Source organism: Camellia sinensis, chromosome 12 (assembly GCF_055761805.1).
Source record: "Camellia sinensis isolate YWXY chromosome 12, ASM5576180v1, whole genome shotgun sequence".
NCBI classification, from domain to species: Eukaryota; Viridiplantae; Streptophyta; class Magnoliopsida; order Ericales; family Theaceae; genus Camellia; species Camellia sinensis.
In genome coordinates, this window is record NC_138972.1 from 9,022,642 (window position 1) to 9,046,156 (window position 23,515).

General features: G+C 35.5%; 1 protein-coding gene and 2 pseudogenes across 2 annotated transcripts; 1 reads left to right on the plus strand and 2 right to left on the minus strand.

Annotated features, from left to right (window-relative positions):
* Window positions 1-1,176: 1,176 nt before the first annotated feature.
* LOC114265593 (large ribosomal subunit protein uL14) lies at window positions 1,177-4,680 on the minus strand. 2 transcript variants are annotated; one of them, XM_082898081.1, is made up of 4 exons: window positions 4,416-4,680; window positions 4,038-4,322; window positions 2,226-2,267; window positions 1,177-1,513 (listed from the first exon to the last, which is right to left on the minus strand). In XM_082898081.1, exons 1-4 carry the CDS (start codon window positions 4,426-4,428, stop codon window positions 1,431-1,433), a joined length of 423 nt encoding a protein of 140 aa, XP_082754207.1. In that variant the 5' UTR covers window positions 4,429-4,680; the 3' UTR covers window positions 1,177-1,430. The 2 variants fall into 2 exon arrangements, with proteins under 2 accessions (XP_082754207.1, XP_082754208.1); XM_082898082.1 differs by lacking the exon at window positions 2,226-2,267 and having other exon boundaries at window positions 4,416-4,552.
* Window positions 3,013-3,150, minus strand: LOC145804939 (small nucleolar RNA snoR137; annotated as a pseudogene).
* A 2,655-nt stretch (window positions 4,681-7,335) lies between the features above and the next one.
* Window positions 7,336-22,971, plus strand: LOC145804363 (uncharacterized; annotated as a pseudogene).
* The last annotated feature ends 544 nt before the right edge of the window (window positions 22,972-23,515 follow it).

The following is a 23,515-nucleotide window of genomic DNA, read 5'->3' on the forward strand; positions in this document are numbered from 1 at the left end:
ATAAGAGAAAAAATCAAAATTATAATTATAAACTAATAAATACACAAAAATATATTTTTGGATTTTCAAACATTATTTATATCCAAAAATAGAAAATCATATGAAAAAACCTAAGTTGCTTTTATTATTATTAATTTTTTTTCTGAATTTTTTTCCTGCAATTAGGAATGGGAGTCATGTCATGATGCGTCATGTTCGTGTTATTCTAAGTTTGGATCACAATTACTTCAATACTAACTCAATTAATTTATTATTTTGTGTTACTCATTTATTATTTTGTGTTATTATCATTTTCAATCTGTGTTTAATTCGTGTCACGTTAACGAGTTATTGTCAAATATTCTCACCATTAACTAAAAATTATATGAAATTTTTTTTAAAAAAATTCCACGAGTCAATTTAATAAAACTAATCTTTATTGAATGAAGTTATTCAATATTTAATTTCAACTCAATTTGATCATTCTAATTTACAAAAACTACATCTTATTATTATATTATTTTACTAGATTAAATCAAATAGTAGACAAAAAATATATTATCTTCAATAAAAACAAACAAAAACTTATATTAACCTTAAAATTATATTTTACACATAAATGTCATGATTCCCCCATAATAGAAATAATATTATTCTTTATCATGTTACTTTGATTTCGTCACAGATCAAATACAATTCATTTAAATAAAATAAAAAAAAATTATAAAATGAATAAGACTCACATATATATAATAAGCAAAAAATAATCCCAAAATAATATACAATAAATAAGACTTCAAATAAAATCTATTTATGTGCAAGTATTTTGAACGAAAAGCTTATCACATTGGATGTCTATGTTATAACTGAACAGATTCACTCTATCCAGTTTTCACCATATAAGATTTCAAAAAAAAGTCAGCCAAGTATTAAACTTAAAATTTTAACAAGTTTCAAAATAAATTCAAATTTAGTTTATTTATATTACAAGACAATCTCATAACTCAAACAATAAGGCCATTGTTAATATTTAACAATAACCCTATTGGTTACTGTATAAAACAATAATTAATATTTTCAAATTATTACTAGCTATGAGGGTGTGCACCTTAACACATTAATATGGAGCAATGGGGTGAGGATGCTAACAGACCAAATCCGACACTATAACATATATCAGCCATGTAAAACACATAATACTCCAAAATTAATGAATAATTACTCAAAACGAAAAAATACTAAAAAAAGTAGCACAATGAAACCAAAGATACTAAGAAATTGTTCATCCTTTCCAGACCACAAACAAAAATAGCCATAGCCAAATCTAGCATCACATCATAATAAGCTCAAAACCAAAACATCTTAGTTCTGACAGGCCCAAAACAACCAAGCCTGATACCACACCTAGACAAACAAAACTGATTGTTCCAAATCACTTGCTATTCAACTTCCTAAACAATAGCATTTGCAGCACTAGCAATTCTCGGCCACAGATCAGCACACTCCTTTCCTATTGGACCTGTTATTGCAGAACCTACAAATACCAATGCAAAAAAACCAAATGAGAATCACCGACACAAAATATGAAGGCTCGGTTTCATGGAAACAAGATAATTTCATATTAATCATGTCCTCACGTAAAAGCATATGATCATGATTCATGATCATTGATGTTATTCAAACAACCTACAGGGAAAAAAATATGATGGGTCAAACGAGATAGTTCCTTAATAACCCCTGGTCCAAAGTCAGATGATCAGAAGTGAATGGTTCCCTTGATCAATGATAACTTTAAAGTGGTTCCCCAACCAAAATCACAAAACCCAAGTAACAAACCAATCAAGTTAATGGAGATTCCATACCAACATCAAGCAAAAAAAGCATGGAATGAATATTTGAAATTACTAAGATAACAATGAAGGTAATTGTACAAAAGTCCTGAGTGCACCAAAAATATGTCATTAACTCAGCAAGGAATTAAGAACATCTCAGCCAGAGGCATATTCCACCATATAGGCAAAAGGAACTGTTCAAATATTCAAAATTGCAACCTGAAAGCTATCACAAATCAAATCTAGGTAAACACACAACTTCATTTCCAGTTTAACACAGGCCACAACATAACTTCTGCCAATTTCATGTGCCAACATAACTTCAACAAAGTGGTCCAATTTGGTTTTCACTTGGAATTTATGAGGGCCGCATTTACCACATCTATCAAATACATCATCACATGTAAGTAGTACCTTTCATTTCTCCTTTGGGATTCACAATGACACCAGCGTTATCTGCACATACAAAAACATAAGTATGGCATTTCCAAAAGAAGAACTGAATAAGATAATAGTTTGCATTTAGAGTTCCCAAAAGAAGCAAGTAAATAAGCAATAAGTTGATAGCAACACCTCATTCCAATTATAAAAAATGACAGTGGTTGGTTTTATTATTTTCCAACAGCAACAAAAAGGAATATAATACTAGTCTATGATAGATCATATAAAGATTACATTTATGTCATATTACTTGACATGCCCCCACTTTGGAAATTATAAAAACTGAAAGACAAAAGAAAAAAATTAAAGCCACATACTGCCAAGATTCCAGGAGGAATATCAAAAAATCTAACACAATTGCAAAATCAATTTCAAGCCATTATACAAAAAAAGAAAACATCATTCAGTTACTTATTACAGAATTGATCCATAACCCAAAAAACTAGACAGCATCAGATTCAAAGAGCATAACTTTATTGGTAATTCGGTACCCAAAAAAATACAATCAAGCTACCTAAGAATTAACTAAAATGTGGATTCAAATGCACAACATGCAAACACTAAAAATAATCTCTCCCCTTAATTTGGAAATCTCGCTGTATGAGAAATAAACATTAGGCATGTAGAAAGACTAATAATAAAATAATTACCAACTTTCTTAAGGCAGCTTAGCTGATTCTAAAATAAACACGAAATTTAACTGTGATTTGAATAGGGGGATTATAATAGTTAGCAATTTCACCTACAAAAACATTAAGTAAAATTTACCAGGTGATAGGTAACACAATGCAACAGAAGAACATTATGCTGTTTAAAACTGGCAATACATTCTTTATATATGCTACCCGATATGACTGACCAACTTTTAGAATGGTCATTCGCCTTTCAAAAAAGCAACCTCAAAGAAGGGTAAGAAAAATCAAAGTACAACCCTCGAGCTACAAAATTTAACCTCTTATAAAGCTAAAAACACATTATCAAGGATTCATCAAAACTTAACCCGAAAACAAGCAAGCAAGATTCATAGGATGCTTGAGCAGCAAAAAATAGGGGGAGAGGACACATGAGCAAAACAAACATATACAATATATTTACTTCAATGAAACTCGAGACTATATAGAATGACATTAAGTAGTCTGTCAATGTATTGACTTATGAGTTACAATATTAATTAACTTAACAAAATTCTATATTATGGATGAAACATTTAATTTGGTGTAAATAATTAATCAGAATCAAATCGCAAACAAATAAAAATAAATAAATAAAAATAAATTATATCAACTTGAAATAAGATTGAGTTTGAAAAAAGTCATACACCTCTACTTAGATTAGCAAGTGCTACCAATGCATTACCACACCTTCTGAGCAGGATCTCAAAATTGAATCCTAATTCATAAATGAGAATAGTTATATTTTTTGTGTGGGCAGAGATGAGTACTGTAGGGACAAGCTTGTCTTCAACTACCCAATTCCAAGCAGAACTATATATATAATTTCACAATTACAAGCATAACCGCATGAATAAAGCTGTTTAAGAATACTTGCTATAAAGTTCAAATGAAAATATATATATATATATATATATATATATCAAACTTCAAGATTGAGAAGCATAGCTTCAAATACAGGGAAATTGTGGTCGCGGTATCAATTGTTTTCTTAGGGTGATCAAAGTAACAACAAATAAATCAAAAGCCATACAAATTCCCATTTTCAAACACAAATCATATAAAATAGTCTAAACCCAAGTGCCATCAATGGAAACAAGGACGAAAAAATCACCTTCGAAGTACATGAAGACACCGTCCTTTCGGCGCCAGGGCTTGCGCTGGCGGACGATGACGGCGGGCATGACCTTCTTCCTGAGATCTGGCTTCCCCTTCTTCACGGTGGCCATCACCATGTCTCCAACGCAGGCCGAAGGCAACCGATTCAGCCTCCCCTTGATACACTTCACTGATATGATGTACAGATTCTTCGCCCCAGTGTTGTCTGCACAGTTCACCGTCGCCGCCACCGGAAGACCCAACGACATCCTGAATTTGTTCCCCGCCGAACCACCGCGACCTGAAAATCCACACAAAAAACGAAACAACACAAATTCAAACGATCAATCTGTTTGGTTACTGAGAAAATGTGAGAATCGAAAGTCCGACGTACCTCGCTTCGACATCTTGTGCTCTCTCTCTCTGTCTCTCCCTCCCCTCTCTCCCCAGAGCAAGAAGGCGTAGTAGCTGAGATGCAACGCTAGGGTTTTAATTTATATGGCTTGCACCTTTTCTGATCTGGGGTTTTTAAATTGAGGGGGTTAGTTTGTGATTGACTAGCCTATTATATGGGCTTCTCAAAGCCCAAACCAGTGTCGTAGTAGTGAACAGTGAAGATCAAACATTAAGCCCATCTGCGTTTATAGGCCGCCAATCGTAACTAAAAGAAAGTGTAGATTTGGATATTTGACCCATGACAATAGATATTTTTAATTTGTTTAAATTTTAAATTATACTTCCATTAAATAAATAAATTAATTAATTAAAATATGCTTGAAACCAAAAAAATAAAAATTAGTCTGGTCCATTTGTTTAAAAATATTAGTTTCAGTTCTTGCATTATTTAATTGAATTATAATAAAAGTTTAAATATATGTTTTTTATGACTTAAAATCAAACATTTGTTAAATGCCCAAATTTGTTTTCTTAATAACTCACATTGAAATGATTATAAAAAGGGTTAAATTTATTTAGGGTAAATTACACTGACACCCTTTGAGATTTATATTTATTACAGTTCCTCTTTTACCTTTTAGAAATTACATCTCCCCCTGAAGTTTAAAGTTTCATTACAGATTCCTCCTCAGCAGTTTATTTTTTTTAAATACCAACTTTGCCCTTACTAGGTAAATTACATTGACACCCCTCACATTTTAAAAATTACAATCACCTCCCTAAGGTTTAAAGTAGCATTACCAATTGCCCCCCTCGATTAGTATTAGTTAAAAAAAAAAAAATTCATTGAAAAAAAAAATTAATCGGAAAAAAATTATTTGAAAAAAATAAATTGAAAAAAAAATTAGTAAAATTTTTAAATTTCTATTTAAAAACCAACATAAACTCATTTTTTGAATTTACGTTTTTTCCTCAAATTTACAAATTGAGACAATCGTTTATAAACCAAAAAAAATTATCAAACAATTTTTATGACAGTTTTTAAAATTTTTGTAAATATAAATTGAAAACTAAAAACAAAATGGTTACCAAATAGGTTTCAGATAGTAAAAATGTCATAAAATTAACAAATAATTAAATAAGTTACCAACATAAGAAATAACTTATCAAAAAATTCTTAGGTTATGTATGGTTTGATTTAAAAAAAAATTAAAAATTAAAAATTAATCTGGTTAAGAAATAAAAAATAAAAAATAATTATCATTTTTATATAATTTTTATCTTTCAAGTGGTTAGAAATAATTTTTTACAAATTAAATTGAAACAGCAATGCGTATATATAACATGAACAAAATTTAAAATAATAATTATTTTTTATCCTTAAATGATAATTATTTTTTATTTCTTATTTCTTAACCAAATTAATTTTTAATTAAAAAAAATCTAAAAATCAAACCATTTATAGCTTAAGAATCTTTTGATAAGTCATTTCTTACGTTAGTAACTTATTTAATTATTTGTTAATGTTACGATATTTTTACCATCTGAAGCCTATTTGGTAACCATTTCATTTTCAGTTTTCAATTTATATTTATAAAAATTTAAAAAACTGTCATAAAAACTAATTTGATAATTTTTTTGATTTATAAATGGTTGTCTCTGTTTATAAATTTGAGGAAAAAACATAAATTCAAAAAATGAGTTTATGTTAGTTTTTAAACAAAAATTTAAAAATTTTACTAATAAATTTTTTTTCCAATTAAATTTTTTTTTTAACTAATACTAACTGAGGGGGCAATTAGTAATGCTACTTTAAATCTTAGGGAGAGGATTGTAATTTCTAAAATGTGAGGAGTGTCAGTGTAATTTACCTAATGAAGGCAAAATTGGTATTTAAAAAAATTAAATTGTTAAGGGGGAAAATTTGTAATGAAACTTTAAACCTCAAGGGGAGAGATGTAATTTTCAAAAGGTGAAAGAGGAACGGTAATAATTATAAATCTCAGGGAGTATTAGTGTAATTTACCCATTTATTTTAACACTCTTTAAAATAAAATTAATGAATAACAGCGCATGTATATTGTAAGGGAAATAGAGTGTATGCCTTATAAAAATTTTAAATTAGTGATAAAATTTATAAATATTAATAACTAAAATTTTTTAAAAATTATGAACTTATAATTATTTTGTGAAAGTACCATATGTTGTTTGGGGCGTCCTAAATAAGTACACTTTTTATCTTTTTGGACTAAAAAATTGAGAAAGAAAATATGGATGTTTAGGTTAACTTTTTGACTTTTTATGGAAAAATGTGTAATAAAAAATTGTAAAAATTGGTTTGTAAGAGAAAATTAGGATTGGGAATTGTGCAGCCGTAATTGTTGACTTTTGGTGAATAATGTTAACTTTTTAACTTTTTGAATAACTTTTTGACTTTTTAATTTTTTATGGACTTGCCAAACTTTAATTGTAATTTCTACTACATTGGATAAAGATCTTATTTGGGAAGTGAATGAAAAGTCATTACAAGTTTTTACATTATTCTTTTTACTTTTTTACTTTTTTTTTTTTATAAAAATAAAAAAAGTAACTAAAATAGTAAATTATCAAACGAGCCCTAAATAAATAAACTTTGTTTGGGGAGTGGCTAAAAAGTCATTATAAGTTTTCATATTATTCTCTTTGCTTTTTTACATATGTTTTTATAAAAATAAAAAAATAAAAAAATAATAATTAAAATAGTTCATTATCAAACTAGCCCTAAAGAAATAAATTTTGAATTTATAAATTTTTTTTTAAGATTGGGTTTGGATTTTATTTTATTTAGCAAAGCCGAGGCCTTAAAGTGCAAAAACAAAAGTACCCTTCCATCACTTTGAGATCAATGGTATGACTGTGTAGATCGATAACCAGAGACGATGTCCTACAACTGCACTTTGCTGCTGACCTCAGCCCTACCCATCCCAACAAAGACGACGACGACGACGAAGCTCACCACCGCCAAAACCAACTCCAAAACACGCCACGTCAGCCCTAGAATGTCACTGAACCAACAATAACCCCCGAACCCTAACCTCCTCACAACCCTCACCAGACTTCTATAGGGTCAGTCTCTTCCACCCCAACTCCTCATTTCCACTGTCCGTTCCACCTGGTCCGCCGCATGGCACCTCGTGATGTCCCAACTCGCCCTCTCCAACCCGATCAACCGTTACACCCGACCCACCTCCCAATTTCGCTCCACACAATTTTTCCGCAAAAAACCAGGCATTCTTCATCTCTACGTGGGCCTGCCCTGCCCCTAGGCCCACCGGACTTTGATCGTTCGAACCCTCAAGGGCCTCAAAGATGCCGTATCGGCCTCAGTCGCCTCGCCGGAACTGGACGGGTCATGGGAGTTCCGGCATAGGGATATCCCAGATGGGGATAGGGTTGTCCTCGGTTTGGATAATGCGAATGGGCGTAAAACCCTAAGGCAGGTTTATAGGCTTCGAAGATGGGGATATGATAGTCGGTCCACTATTTCGATGCTTTTAGATGTGGAGAGGAAGGAGGTTGTGTGCAATGAGAGTTATGACATAATTGAATTGTTTAATTTGGGTTTGAATCGGTTGGCGAAGAATCCTGATTTGGATCTTTCACCGCCATCGTTGAAGAAAAAGATTAAGGATTGGAATCAGATCATATACTCTAATGTTAACAATGGTGTCTATAGGTATATTGCATATGATTCAACATTGGACTTCAAAGAATTATTGAAACTGCTTGTGAAAATATATATTGGATTTATGATTGTATGCTACCAAAGGATTGTTGAAATTTTGTATACAAATCATATTGAATTGTGGCTGTATGGTGGTTGCATTGTGCAAGTGTAGATTTGCTCAGAGTCAACAAGCGTATGATTCAATAGTGAATGAGTTGTTTAGTACATTGGACATGGTAGATGATCACTTGGGTAGTTTTAGGTATTTATGTGGTGATGTGTTGACCCTAGCAGATATATGTTTGTTTACAACTTTGATTAGGTTTGATCTTGTGTATAATGTTTTGTTCAAATGCACAAAGAGGAAGCTGATTGAATATCCAAACCTTCATGCATATATGCGCGATATCCATCAGGTACCAACTCATGTTGTAACTGTTATATTCTTAAGTAGTCTAATGGTGTAGAATATCTTATATATAGGGTTATTATGCTAGCTTGCAATCTACAACTTACCCATTTCAATGTTCTTGGGAATCATTGAGGAGTAGAAACCGCAAATCTAATTAAGATCGAAATGCTGATTGGAAGAGGCTTTTTATTTTCTCTTTTCTTGATAAATAAAGGGTTTTATTAGATTTGTCATATTTGACTATCTGGGGGAGAGAACAAGTTGGTGATGATGTACATGAATTTTGGTGATTTCAACAATCATCCTTTCATCATCTATGCCAGATCGGTCTGGTGTTCACTATTTTATTTGACATGGAGACCATGTTTTTTTGTGAATGAACTCCTTGCAAAGTGCTAATATACACATAATTGAGCATATGAGTTATTCCATTTATCAAGCAACAGGATAAAACCTTCTTTAATTGCTTCATCTACATATTAATATCGAAGTTTAGAACCAGCCTAACGGAGGGAGGGACGGGGAGAAAGAGAATATCACATTGCTTTCATTGATACTCTATGATTGTTTTATCTCAACCTTCTAGTATGTGTGTAATATTAATCCTTCAATAGGATTATCTAACTGAATAAGATCTCGTACTTTCTTAGTTCAAACAAAAAGCAAGCAGAAAATGTAGTAGTTAATGATTCATAGTTGTTGATAATCCATAGTAGTAAAACTGGCATATGTTTATATGCCCATGCATGAGCATCCATTTAGGAAAATAAGCTCTTTGGCAATGCAGCTGTTAGATATTATAATCTTCAAACGTCTCACATATGTTGAAATTTCATTACTTCTAACACTGTAACATTCGTTTCCTGAACAGATTCCAAAAATTGCAGCAACTTGCAATTTCGGAGCAGTTATGGATGGTTACTACAACATTCTTTTTCCACTGAATCCAAGCAGCATTCGACTTGCCATGCTGTCATGACCTAAACCCGCCCCTATGGGTTTAGCACCGTAACCGGCCAGTAATCCGAGATTACCGAAGGCCTGCTTAACAGTAATACAGTAATACAGAGTACAGGGGCTGGCGGAAGCCAATACAGTAAATAAACAATGTCCAATGAGATGTGACAGTCTGTATGCAAAAAGACTTCTCATTCAAATATACACAGTCAAATAAAACAGTATATACATACATGCAATCATTCAGTACAGTACAGTCTATACAGTCGTACAGATTAGATACAGAGACAGACGGGGAAATTAAAAACACCCCTAAGCCGTAACTTGACAGGCTCAGAACCTCGCATTAAGGCACATAGGTTGGCTTGACAAAACTGGAGTTTACCCTGACGCTTCTAGCTGCGATCTGGTGCCTGTACACCTACATATATATATGAACAGTGAGCTAAAACCCAGTGAATAACACAATGCGTAAAGGGGTTAAGAATGAATGTCCTTACAGTAATGAAAACAGTTCATTAAATCAGTATTTCAGTCGTTCAGTCGATACAGTCATATGTGGTACATCCATTAGCATGACAGTACAGTAAACAGTAGATCTTAAAAGACGGAGCAGTAAATGATGGCCATCAGTCAGTAACAGTAGTGGTTCCAACGAGAGAACCGACAGAGATCTCTGTAACAGTATCAGTAAATAGTAGTTGCTAAGGATGCCACAATACAGTTTAGAATATAGGACATACATTCATTCAGTTAACAGTAATCGGTTCAGAAAGCAGTACAACTCAATTGTTCAGAAGATAATCATTTTGAACATATCTTTACACAGATGTTACTCACAGAGTTCTGGGCTACAGTAAGGCTAGAGCGTCTCCTCGGAAAGCCGATCCTACACAGTTAATAGATTGAACACACACTAAGCTACACAGTCGGAAGAGATAATAACTTAATCCCTAATTTGCCTCGGTGTGTTCTACATCTATATCCTCATTAAGATGCCTTAAACTAGGCCTAAGAATGCCTAGAATGGGATGAGGATGCAAAAATGCACTTTAAAAGCATTTTCAGAAAATAGGGGTCACGCTCGAGCGTAGATTACTCCGCTCGAGCGGACATGCAGACAAAGGTTTCCGCTCGAGCGTAGACTTACCCGCTCGAGCGTTCTGCAAAACAGTCAAAAGTGCTGGATAGGTGAAAATCACGCTCGATTGGGCGCTCAACACCCGCTCGAGCATGAGACACAATGTCCCGCTCGAGCGGACTTCAAAACAGAACAAAATGCTGGGAGCACGATTTCCACGCTCGAGCGTGAGTCCAAATTCTGGAATTTTCAGATTTGAACCTCAAGCTCAAAACCAAGTTTTAAAACATAAATTTCGATCCTCTTGGGCCAATTTCCAGAAAACACATCAAAACTCATACTTTAACATGATTCAAAGCTCAATTTGCAAAATCAAAGCCCAAGTGTGTTTCAAATAAACTCAATTTGAAACCAATTTTCATGAACAATATTTCAAACATGACATGCATGAGTTTAACTCAATTCAAAGCTTCAATTTCATGCTCTAGTGAGCCAATTCTTCCAAGGACAAGATGAAATCATGGACTTAAACACAATATGAACATGCATGTAACATTTTACCATGAAATCAACTCACAACTCAACAATTCAAACATGCATGCATGGAATGAGCTTCAATTTGACATGCTAGGACTAGAACATGACTCAATTCATCAATTTAGACATGAACAATGCAAGAGTCCACTTAAACACAACAATGAGAGGTTGAATTCCTCACCTAGAGCTTCAATTACAAGTATAGAAGTCCAATTAGGCAATTCTCCTATGATCCCTTCAAGTCTTCCAAGCCAATGCTCTAGAACAATTCAACTCTCTCACTTCCTCTCTCTCTCTAGTTCGGTGGTGTGCTCAAAAGAAGCTGAGGAAATGTTTTGTAATGCAAGGCTAAGGCTTAAACAAGGTTTGGTGTAGTGGCCCACTCAAATGGCAAAGTTGTGGTTAAGTCAAACTATGTAACTTCTCAATAATTAACCTAATTTAATCATACCGAATCAGTTTTCAGATAAATATACCATAAAATCCTATAAATTATGAGGATCATGAAACATTAATCAATTTCCGGTTCGGCCGCCGATAAGGCCTTCAATTTGCAATTTAAACATAAAAACATGAACAGATCAATTAACAATCAAATAGATAGACATACAATTGAACAGATATACTCAGTCAATTCAGTTTAAATTTCAGTCAGTCAGTTCAGTAGTTTATCCAGTTCACTTATCAGTCATAATCAGTTCAGTTTAACGGTAATCAGCGGTTATTCGGTAAACAATGACGAGGGTTGTTACAGTCTCCCCTCCTTAAAAAGAGTTTAGTCCCCTAAACTCGGGTTACCTTCATTCTGGAAGAAAACAGGGTTTAGTGGGAACAGTTCAGGATATCTTTTAGCCATGTCATCTTCCTTCTCCCAAGTGGCATATACGCCACCATGGTTCTGCCAGTCAACTTTCACTAGCAGGATTTTTTTGTTTCTCAACTTCTTGATCCGTCTGTTTACAATCTGTATAGGCCATTCCTCGTAAGTGTAGTTGTCACTCAGCACTACACGAGTAGGCTTTATCACATGGAAAGGATCCCGGAGGTAGTCCCTCAACATAGAAATGTGGAAGACGTTGTGCATATGCTCCATTTCAGGTGGAAGGGCAACTTGATACGCCACTGGATTGATTTTCTCAATAATCTCATATGGTCCGACGTATCTCGGCGCTAACTTGCCTTTGACTCCAAAATGAGTCTGGCCTTTCATCGGTGTCACTTTCACAAACACGTGATCACCCACTTCATACTCTCTGTCCCGTCTTCTGACATCAGCATAACTTCTCTGTCTGCTCTGTGGTGTTTTCAGTCTCTGTTGTATCAGTTTTACTTTCTCAGTTGTTTCATATAAAATCTTGGGCCCAAGCAAAGGCCCATCTCCAACTTCTACCCAGCAAATCGGAGATCTACATTTTCTACCATACAATGCCTCGAAAGGCGCCATACCAATACTTGAATGGTAGTTGTCGTTGTAGGCGAATTCAGCCAATGGCAAATGGCTTTCCCAGTTTCCCTGAAAATCAAGGACACACATTCTCAGTAAATCCTCCAGAGTTTGGATGGTCCTTTCTGACTGGCCATCAATCTGAGGATGATAAGCACTACTCAGTCTCAATTCAGTACCCAATGCAGTCTGTAAGCTTTGCCAAAATCTCGATGTAAACTTCGAATCCCTGTCAGAAACAATGGACACAGGTACTCCATGCAGTCTAACAATTTCATCAATATAGAGTATAGCCAATTTGTCCACGTTATAAATTGTCTTAACAGGTAAGAAGTGAGCAGATTTAGTCAGTCTATCAACGATAACCCAAATTGAGTCCATACCTTTACTGGGGCGAGGCAATCCCACAATAAAATCCATGGTGATATGTTCCCATTTCCACTCCGGTATGGGTAAGGGCTGCAATAAGCCTGCAGGTCGTTGATGTTCGGCTTTGACTTGTTGGCAATGAAGACATTTTGATACAAAATCGGCAATTTCTTTCTTCATTCCCGGCCACCAGAAATTTAGTTTCAGATCTTGATACATTTTCGTATTCCCTGGATGGATAGAAAATTTTGAATTGTGGCCCTCTTGCAAAACTCTTCTTTTCAATTCAGAATCATTTGGTACACACAGTCTTTCTTGAAATTTCAGTACATTATTTTCAAATTTGAAACCCGGTCTGGGTTTAGTTTCCCTTTCTTCGATGATCTTCTTCAAGAAGTCATCCAGTTGCTGTTTCTCTTTAATCTCTTCAATCAATGCTGGTTGAGCAGATATAGCAGCTAAGGTTCCACCTTGTTCTCGTAAAACAATTTCAATTTCAGATTTTTCAAGGTCACAAAGCAACTCTTTCTGCCCGGTAAGCAAACAGGCTAAATTTCCAATAGATTTCCGACTCAGTGCATCGGCAATGGTGTTGGCTTTTCCCGGATGGTACAAAATCTGTAGGTCATAGTCTTTAATCAGTTCTAGCCATCTCCGCTGTCTCATGTTCAGTTCTTTCTGTGTGAAGAAATATTTCAAACTCTTGTGGTCGGTATATACTTCACATGTCGCCCCATACAGATAGTGACGCCAGATTTTCAGTGCAAATACTACTGCAGCAAGTTCCAGATCATGGGTCGGGTAGTTCTTTTCATGCGGTCTCAGTTGTCGGGAAGCATAGGCAATTACTCTCCCATTCTGCATTAAAACACACCCCAAACCCTTATGAGAAGCATCACTAAATACAGTATAACCATCCGTACCTGAAGGTAGGGTAAGAACCGGTGCAGTCACAAGTCGAGTTTTCAACTCCTGGAAAGCAGATTCCCTTTGATCAGTCCAGTCAAATGACATCCCCTTCTGTGTCAGTTGAGTTAATGGTAAGGCAATTTTGGAGAAGTCTTTGACAAATCTTCTGTAATATCCGGCTAGTCCCAAAAAGCTTCGGACTTCTATCACATTTGTTGGTCTAGGCCAGTTCACTACAGCTTCAATTTTCTGTGGATCAATGGAAATTCCATCTTTGCTAACAACATGCCCCAAAAACATAACATGATCAAGCCAAAATTCACATTTAGACAGTTTCGCATAAAGTTTCTGTTCTCTTAGGGTCTGTAGGGCAAGTCTCAGCTGATGTTCATGTTCTTCTATACTTTTGGAGTAAATCAGTATGTCATCAATGAATACAACAATAAAGTCATCAAGGTACGGTTTAAAGATTCTGTTCATTAGGTCCATAAATGCAGCAGGTGCATTGGTAACTCCGAAAGGCATAACTAAAAATTCGTAATGTCCATACCTCGTTCGAAAAGCAGTTTTATCAATGTCTTCTGGTTTAACTTTCAACTGATGGTATCCGGATCTGAGATCGATCTTAGAAAACACTTGAGCACCCTGTAACTGATCAAATAAGTCATCAATACGTGGCAATGGGTATTTATTTTTCACAGTTACCTTGTTTAGTTCACGGTAGTCTATACATAATCTCAATGAGCCGTCTTTCTTCTTTACAAACAAAACATGAGCGCCCCATGGTGAAGTACTGGGCCTGATGAACTTTTTGTCTAACAGTTTTTGCAGTTGCACATTCAGCTCTTTCAGTTTAGATGGAGCCATTCGGTAAGGAGCTTTAGAAACTGGCTGTGTTCTTGGAATCACATCCACGGTGAATTCAATCTCCTTGTCAATCAAATCCCCTGGCAGATTATCTGGAAAAACATTTGGGAATTCGCTAACTATCGGGATACTGTTCACATTAGCAATACCATCAGTAGATACAGTCAATACAGAACACAGATATCCTTTACATCCATTTCTAATCAATTTAACAGCTTTCATAGATGAAATCAGATATGGAGGAGGTACTACTCCAACCCCATTAAACACAAATTCAGGCAAACCAGGTGGACGGAAAACTACTTGTTTCGTTACACAGTCTATGGTGGTATGATATTTCGTTAACTAGTCCATCCCCAATATAACATCAAAATGGTCAATGTTCAGTGGCAGTAAATCAATAAACAGATGTGCATCTCCAACAATAATTTCACAAGCAGGGTACATATATGCACAGGTCATAGATTCCCCAATGGGTGATGATACAGCTAACAGATAGTTCATGGGTTCTAATGGTCTATTCAGTTTTCGCGAAAAAGCATACGATACATATGAATGCGTAGACCCCGAATCAATCAGTACATAAGCATTTTGAGTACAAATAGAGAGGATACCTGACACAACGGTCTCTGTATTTTGTACGTCTCCCGATACTAGGGCGAACACTCGGCCCTGCCTCATGGGCTCTTTCCCGGTAGCTTTGGGGTTCGGTTTTGGTGCAACAGTTGATGCTGCTACGCTTGGTGCAGCTTTACTATGGGCTTGTGGAGCAGAGGGGCAGTCTTTAACCATGTGGCCCACCTTGCCACACCTGTAACAGGCTCTAGATATTTTGTAACAGACCCCTTTGTGCTTCTTACCACACTCAGAACAGGATGGTATGAAACCACTTCCCTGGCTGGGGCTAGTTGTTGACCCCGTATTCTGTTTCTTATTCAATGGGTTATGCTTGCCTCTCTTGAATTTAAAACCCTGCCTTTTCCCACGCCATTCAGACGCTAGTGTTTCAGTTTTCAATGCTTCGATATTCGATTCAGCCATCAAGGCTCGGTCAAGAACATTTACATAGTTCAGTAGCTTCAAAACATTTATTCTGTCGAGTATTGTAACATTAAAGCTGCCTTCAAACTTTCTGGCCTTCTTGTAGTCAGTGTCCACCATATGTGGTGCATAACGGGCAAGTTCAGTAAATTTTGTCTCATATTCAGCAACAGACATTGCGCCCTGTTTCAGCTGTTCAAATTCAGTCACTTTTCTGTCCCTAACACACTGAGGGAAATACTTTTCGAAGAAGGCTCCTTTGAATTGAGCCCAAGTCGTAACAGTATTTTCATTACAGATAAGCATCCACCACCTTCTAGCTTCTTCCTGCAGAGTAAAGGTGGCCAACAGTACCTTGTGTGCCTCAGAGCACGGAAAAACCTCAAACAATTTTTCTGTCTCAAGAACCCATGCTTCAGCTTTTAACGGTTCAAGGCCTCCCTGAAAGGATGGCGGTTTCATTTTGCTGAACTTCTGGGTTAGAGCAATTATATCCCCATCATTAACATTCACATTCTGTTCCGGTACAATCGGAGGAGGAGGTGGGGGCTGTTGATTCTGTTGCTGGTCTAATCTTTCAGTTATCAGTTCCATCATCCGTTCCAGTCTGGCCATTCTGGCCTCAGAGGATGAGGATTCAGTTGCGGTGTTTGCATTATCCATTTCACTATAAGCAGTTATAACAGTTATCAACATAAGTAGTCATTTGTTTAAACAGATTAACATATTAGCATATATTCAGTCATGTCATAACCACACACTTATCATGCTCATGAAATGCCCTAATCACTTTTCTAGGACACCTTATAGCACATTTGGACACGTGTGTGCGGTATAACTCGTGGTAAGTATCGCTCTGATACCACTCTGTCACGACCCAAACCCGCCTCTATAAGTTTAGCACCGTAACCGGCCAGTAATCCAAGATTACCGAAGGCCTTCTTAACAGTAATACAGTAATATAGAGTACAAGGGCTAGCGGAAGCCAATACAGTAAATAAACAATGTCCAATGAGCTGTGACAGTCTGTATGCAAAAAGACTTCTCATTCAAATATACACAGTCAGATAAAACAGTATATACATATATACAATCATTCAGTACAGTACAGTCTATACAGTCGTACAGATCAGATACAGAGACAGACAGGGAAATTAAAAACACCCCTAAGCCGTAACTTGACAGGCTCGGAACCTCGCATTGAGGCACATAGGTTGGCTTGACAAAACTGGAGTTTACCCCGACGCTTCTAGCTGCGGTCTGGTGCCTGTACACCTACATATATATATATATATGAGCAGTGAGCTAAAGCCCAGTGAATAACACAATGCGTAAAGGGGTTAAGAATGAATGTCCTTACAGTAATGAAAATAGTTCATTAAATTAGTATTTCAGTCGTTCAGTCGATACAGTCATATGTGGTACATCCATTAGCATGACAGTACAGTAAACAGTAGGTCTTAAAAGACCGAGCAGTAAATGATGGCCATCAGTCAGTAACAGTAGTGGTTCCAACGAGAGAACCGACAGAGATCTCTGTAACAGTATCAGTAAACAGTAGTTGCTAAGGATGCCACAATACAGTTCGGAATATAGGGCATACATTCATTCAGTTAACAGTAATCAGTTTAGAAAGCAGTACAGCTCAATTGTTCAGAAGATAATCATTTTGAACATATCTTTACACAGATGTTACTCACAGAGTTCTGGGCTACAGTAAGGCTAGAGCGTCTCCTTGGAAAGCCAATCCTATATAGTTAACAGATTGAACACACACTAAGCTACACAGTCGGAAGAGATAATAACTTAATCCCTAATTTGCCTCGGTGTGTTCTACATCTATATCCTCATTAAGATGCCTTAAACTAGGCCTAAGAATGCCTAAAATGGGATGAGGATGCAAAAATGCACTTTAAAGTAATTTTCAGAAAACAGGGGTCACGCTCGAGCGTAGGTTACTCCGCTCGAGCGGACATGCAGACAAAGGTTTCCGCTCGAGCATAGACTTACCCGCTCGAGCGTTCTGCAAAACAGTCAAAAGTGCTGGATAGGTGAAAATCACGCTCGATTGGGCGCTCGACACCCACTCGAGCATGAGACACAATGTCCCGCTCGAGCGGACTTCAAAACAGAACAAAATGCTGGGAGCACGATTTCCACGCTCGAGCGCCAGTCACCCCGCTCGAGCGTGAGTCCAAATTCTGGAATTTCCAGATTTGAACCTCAAGCTCAAAACCAAGTTTTAAAACATAAATTTCGATCCTCTTGGGCCAATTTTCCAGAAAACACATCAAAACTCATACTTTAACATGATTCAAAGCTCAATTTGCAAAATCAAAGCCCAAGGGTGTTTCAAATAAACTCAATTTGAAACCAATTTTCATGAACAATATTTCAAACATGACATGCATGAGTTTAACTCAATTCAAAGCTTCAATTTCATGCTCTAGTGAGCCAATTCTTCCAAGGACAAGATGAAATCATGGACTTAAACACAATATGAACATGCATGTAACATTTTACCATGAAATCAACTCACAACTCAACAATTCAAACATGCATGCATGGAATGAGCTTCAATTTGACATGCTAGGACTAGAACATGACTCAATTCATCAATTTAGACATGAACAATGTAAGAGTCCACTTAAACACAACAATGAGAGGTTGAATTCCTCACCTAGAGCTTCAATTACAAGTATAGAAGTCCAATTAGGCAATTCTCCTATGATCCCTTCAAGTCTTCCAAGCCAATGCTCTAGAACACTTCAACTCTCTCACTTCCTCTCTCTCTAGTTCGGTGGTGTGCTCAAAAGAAGCTGAGGAAATGTTTTGTAACGCAAGGCTAAGGCTTAAACAAGGTTTGGTGTAGTGGCCCACTCAAATGGCAAAGTTGTAGTTAAGTCAAACTATGTAACTTCTCAATAATTAACCTAATTTAATCATACCGAATCAGTTTTCAGATAAATATACCATAAAATCCTATAAATTATGAGGATCATGAAACATTAATCAATTTCCGGTTCGGCCGCCGATAAGGCCTTCAATTTGCAATTTAAACATAAAAACACGAACAGATCAATTAATAATCAAACAGATAGACATACAATTGAACAGATATACTCAGTCAATTCAGTTTCAATTTCATTCAGTCAGTTCAGTAGTTTATCCAGTTCACTTATCAGTCATAATCAGTTCAGTTTAACGGTAATCAGTGGTTATTCGGTAAACAGTGATGAGGGTTGTTACACATGCCTTCCAATTGTGAGCATGAATTCCACTTTTAACCTCACAACAAGGCATCTTTGTTATCGGCAGATAAAAATGTATAGGCACTTGTTTCATAAAGTCACTTTCAGTACGTAATTCAGATTTATTACTCACCTTAAGCTTGCTTTTAGTATGTAATTCGGATGTATAACTCACCTTATTGCACATTGTGAATTTGTTGTTGTAAACAAATAGCCTTTTGATAGAGTCGAATAGAGAATAAAGATTCACGTAGCCGACCTCATTTCATGGGATACTACAGGAAATTATATTTTTCCCAACCAATTTTGCCGACTAAATTTTATTTAATCGCAAAAAATTTTCATTTGGTGACTAAATAAAAATTTGATCGGCAAAGGTTTGGTGTTTTGCCAACCAATATTTTTTAGTTGCCAAAATATAATTTTTTGCGACAAAAATAGAAATTTGATCGGCAAGAGTTGAAGAGGGAAGACAAAAAAAAAAGTGGGAATGAAAAACTTTTTAGCAACTAAAATATTTTGGTTGTAGATAATAAAACTACGCGTTTTTGTGATATTGAACTAAATTTTGGCAAATACCGACTAAAGTTTGGTCGGCGTTAATTTAGGTTTTAGGCTACTAAATATTTTTAGTCGGGGAATACTACTTTTTGCCGACTAAAATTTAATTTGGTCAGCATTAGTTCATGTTTTGGTTACTGAATGATTTTAATCATCATATATTAACATTTTCTGACTAAACAGTTTAGTCGGTAAAAACGGTGACATAAATAGTGACTAAAACTTCTTTTAGTTGGCAAATTGCATATAAAAATCTAGTGGGAAAATTTTTAAGTTGCCGCCCAAATTTTGCCATTATTCTTTTTTTGTTTTTTTTTGTATATCAGTCTCCTAGTCCTTCACAAGCAAGCAGGCTCTCGCTCTCTCTCTCTCTCTCTCTCTTGCTCTCTTTCTTTCACACAGGGAATGAATCACCACCGCCACTCATCTCACCGTTGCACATGACTACCACCTCTCATCTTCCACTGTCGCACATTATTACACTGCCACTACCGCTCACCATTGTCTCGCCTCTCGTCGACATTCAGGTTTTTCTTTCTCTATGTCCCCTCTTTCTCTCTCTTCCCATTTCACTCTAACTCTAGAGTTTTTTTTTTTTGATGTTGTAGGATTTTGATTTCTGTGAAATAAGTTAATGGGTTTTGATTTGTGTTCTAGATTTATGGTCTTTTGAACTGATTATTGGTGTGGTAGATTAGATTTAGTGATTTGGCCGTAATTTGTAATTGATTATTTTCGCCAATCGCTCTTTCCTCTTTACCACGCACGCACGAGGTATTTCCTCCTTCTGTCTCTCTCTCTCTCTCTCTCACATCCCTAATTTGTGAACCCTAGCATTTTTTTTCTTGCAGTGTAGCTGCTACTCTTAGCCGCCATGGTTTCCACCATCAGCCGCTAGTTTTACCCTCTCAAGTAACCTAGTCACTCTCATGCCCTCTTTCTCTTACTCCCCGATTTGTGATTTTCAATATTTTTTTTTCTCCTTTGAAGAGCTTAATACGTTAATAAAAAATAGTTAGATTCTTTGATAGTAGAACTCTGTTCTCCCAATATTTTAGGTATTTTCTGTGATTGGTGGTTCATTCATTCAGTTTTTAGCTTGTTAGAGGCTTATGGTTCAACATTCTGTCTTTTACTATATTAGTTTGAGGTTGTCAAATTGAATTTCTATTGCACATTGTTTGGGTGATTACCATGAAGTAGGAAAAAGGAAACTCTCTAATCTCTATTATTTTTAAACACCTGGCATATTATCTCTGCCATCATTTATCACTTGGTTGCTCCTCGCTTTGTGCAGTATCTGGATGAGAACAAATCATTGATTCTTAAGATTGTCGAGAGCCAACATTCGGGGAAACTAAGCATGTGTGCAGAGTAAGAGTGATCTGTTTCCCTCTCTCTCTCTCTCTCTCTCTCCACCTTGGATTCTAATCTTTTGCGATTTAATATACAATAGCTTTCCATTCTTAAGCAGTTTTGTTTTATAATTTCTCTGCAATTCAATTTAAGTTAATATACTGCTAACCATAGGTGTTAGATTACTGCGTCTCTTACATGTCTAACAATGTTTTGACTTTGTCAGTAATTGGGTGGTCAAGTATTTTAGATATAGCGATTTCATTTTTATGAAAGTGCACAAGAATGGGTAGATTTTTCATTTTTTCTGAAGATTTATAAGGGAAAAAAAATGAGGGCAGGAGGTGGTGTGCTAGTTAGCAATGGAAAAGTCAAGAAGAATTTGGCTTTCAAAAATCCTATGGATTTTCTTGTGGATAGAGAAAATATAGTCCATCAATTTTCAGTTATGTTTCCTAGGATTTATTTTAGTGGCCTTAACCCTTTCCTAAAAGTGATCTGGTCCTTGCATACTCTCTCTTCATTTCCCATGTTCAGGTAAATTTGGCCCATTTGATGTTGATCTAATAAATTAAAAACCCAATAGTGTTCATTCAGTTGGCATGATTTTTAATGTTTTTAATATTAATATTATTTGTTATTCCTTAGAATAGTGTTAACTGTTAAGTTTTCCTTCGTATATCCACTACAAGAAATTACACTTTTACCGACCAAGCTAACAGTTTTCAACAAGTTCATTTTGAAATACAAATAGACATGGATCAAGTATACATCACAAGCAGCAACTGCAAATAGATCCCAAAAAATAAAACATAATATGTACTCTTCATTCAATCATAAATATGAAATTTAACACATTTGCAAAATAAGGGACCCACAGTAGAACTGTAATTCCCTTATTCCAAACCTTAACAATACTATTCATCCTACATCAATTAGGTAAGAAAATTTTTTCAATTATATATGTGAGTTTACATCCCTTTCTAATATTGTGTTTTAAAGTTGAGACTCGTATGAAAATTTGACTGTTTTAGGTATGCAAATTTGCGTTATCTTTCCTTATGCATTTTGGTATTTACAGATTCTACAAACTTTAAGGTTTCTTTGTTAGAATATTTAACCTCATGTGGTCTGAGCCCTGGACAAGTCACTACATGACAATGCTTCCGATGTACCCCAAACTTGGAAAGATGCTAATACTTGGTGTTGCATTCAATTGCCTGGACCTAGTGTTGACTATAATTACTGTTCTTAGTGTCTGAGTTCCATTCTTAACACCAATGGACAAGAAGGATGTAAGTCAAGCTTCCCATCTTTGTATGATTAGATGACGGTCATGTACTTTTTCTTGGATAGGCTCAGGTTCAATGATTCATTCTCTTATTTAGATGTTCTTCATAGCTTGCAATTGTAGCTACACAACTGTACATTTCAACTCTTTGGTTTAGTTGAATGGATTCACCATAGATGCTTATTTGGCTTATTTAGTTACTTTTTCTTGGATAGGCTCAGGTATTGTTTTGGGCATAATTCAGCTTTGTTTGTGCATAATTTGATGGTTTGCTTCAAGAAAAGTTTCTTTATAATGGTGCTTTTGGAGTAAAACTATGATTTATGATGTCAAGATTTATAACGTGCATATGAATTGTCTGATAAGCCTTCTATTTATTTAATTTGCAGTCTAATTGCCTGAATCTAGACTACCAAAATTGCAATTTATGATGCAAGGCAAATAATCCTTGAACTTTGTGTTTCATGCTTTTTGTTCATATGCTTTTGGACCATAAAATTTTCATCATTTAAATTTTGATTTATTATTTAATAGATTGGCTTACAAGGAAGTTCATCCAATGAATTCTGGGTGTATGTGGCTTTTGTTTTTTGTTTCTGCTCTTTGTATTCTTCAGAGCCTGGAAACTGAACTTTTGTAATTAGTTTTCATTTTCTTCTGCTTAGGAAGCTCTCTGCTTAGCTTATGTTGTGATTCTTAATTTTTTCAGCTAACTGCATACTATACTGAGAAGATCACATTGGAGACCGACAATTCTATTGTTGATTTCTAGAAAAGAATCATATTTGTTAACCTTTCAGCATTTTGAATATTTTATAAATAACTAAATTAAAAAGTCATCTTGTGGCTTCTCACTCACAGTGCTTGTGTTCACATTCAACTAGTAGTGTCTTCACATCGAATCAAGCTACTCGTCATTAGTGAGTATTCTGTGTTGTGTCACTCAACCTTGAGAACTATTCTTATTTGATCTTTGTTTATTGTTGCCTCATAACTCTTGCAAACGCATTCATCAAATTGTTTTTTTATGCTACTGTTATCATCCTCAAGATAGTTACCTCTCATCCCTATGAACATCATTGTTCAAGTTATTTTCATTTCTTTGCACATTCTTCCTCTGACGCACAAAAGATGTACTTGAGGCTGAACCGTGGTGTAAGCCTCTTGAGATTGTTAACTTTTGATGCCTGATCTGCTTGATTCATCTCCTGGAATCATTTTGTACTATGCAAGCAAGTGTGCATCTGTTTTGTTAATTTAGTAAATGAAAGATAAATAGGGATTTAACTATAGTTTTCATAACTTGATGGAATGAT

What these genes read in the sequence shown, in the direction of transcription:
- LOC114265593 (XM_082898081.1), bottom strand. An exon ending in TGTCTTCATGTACTTCGAAG is followed by an intron (nt 2,268 to 4,037) that starts GTGATTTTTTCG and finishes TTGTATGTGCAG; the next exon opens with ATAACGCTGGTGTCATTGTG. An exon ending in TCCCAAAGGAGAAATGAAAG is followed by an intron (nt 1,514 to 2,225) that starts GTACTACTTACA and finishes TGGTATTTGTAG; the next exon opens with GTTCTGCAATAACAGGTCCA.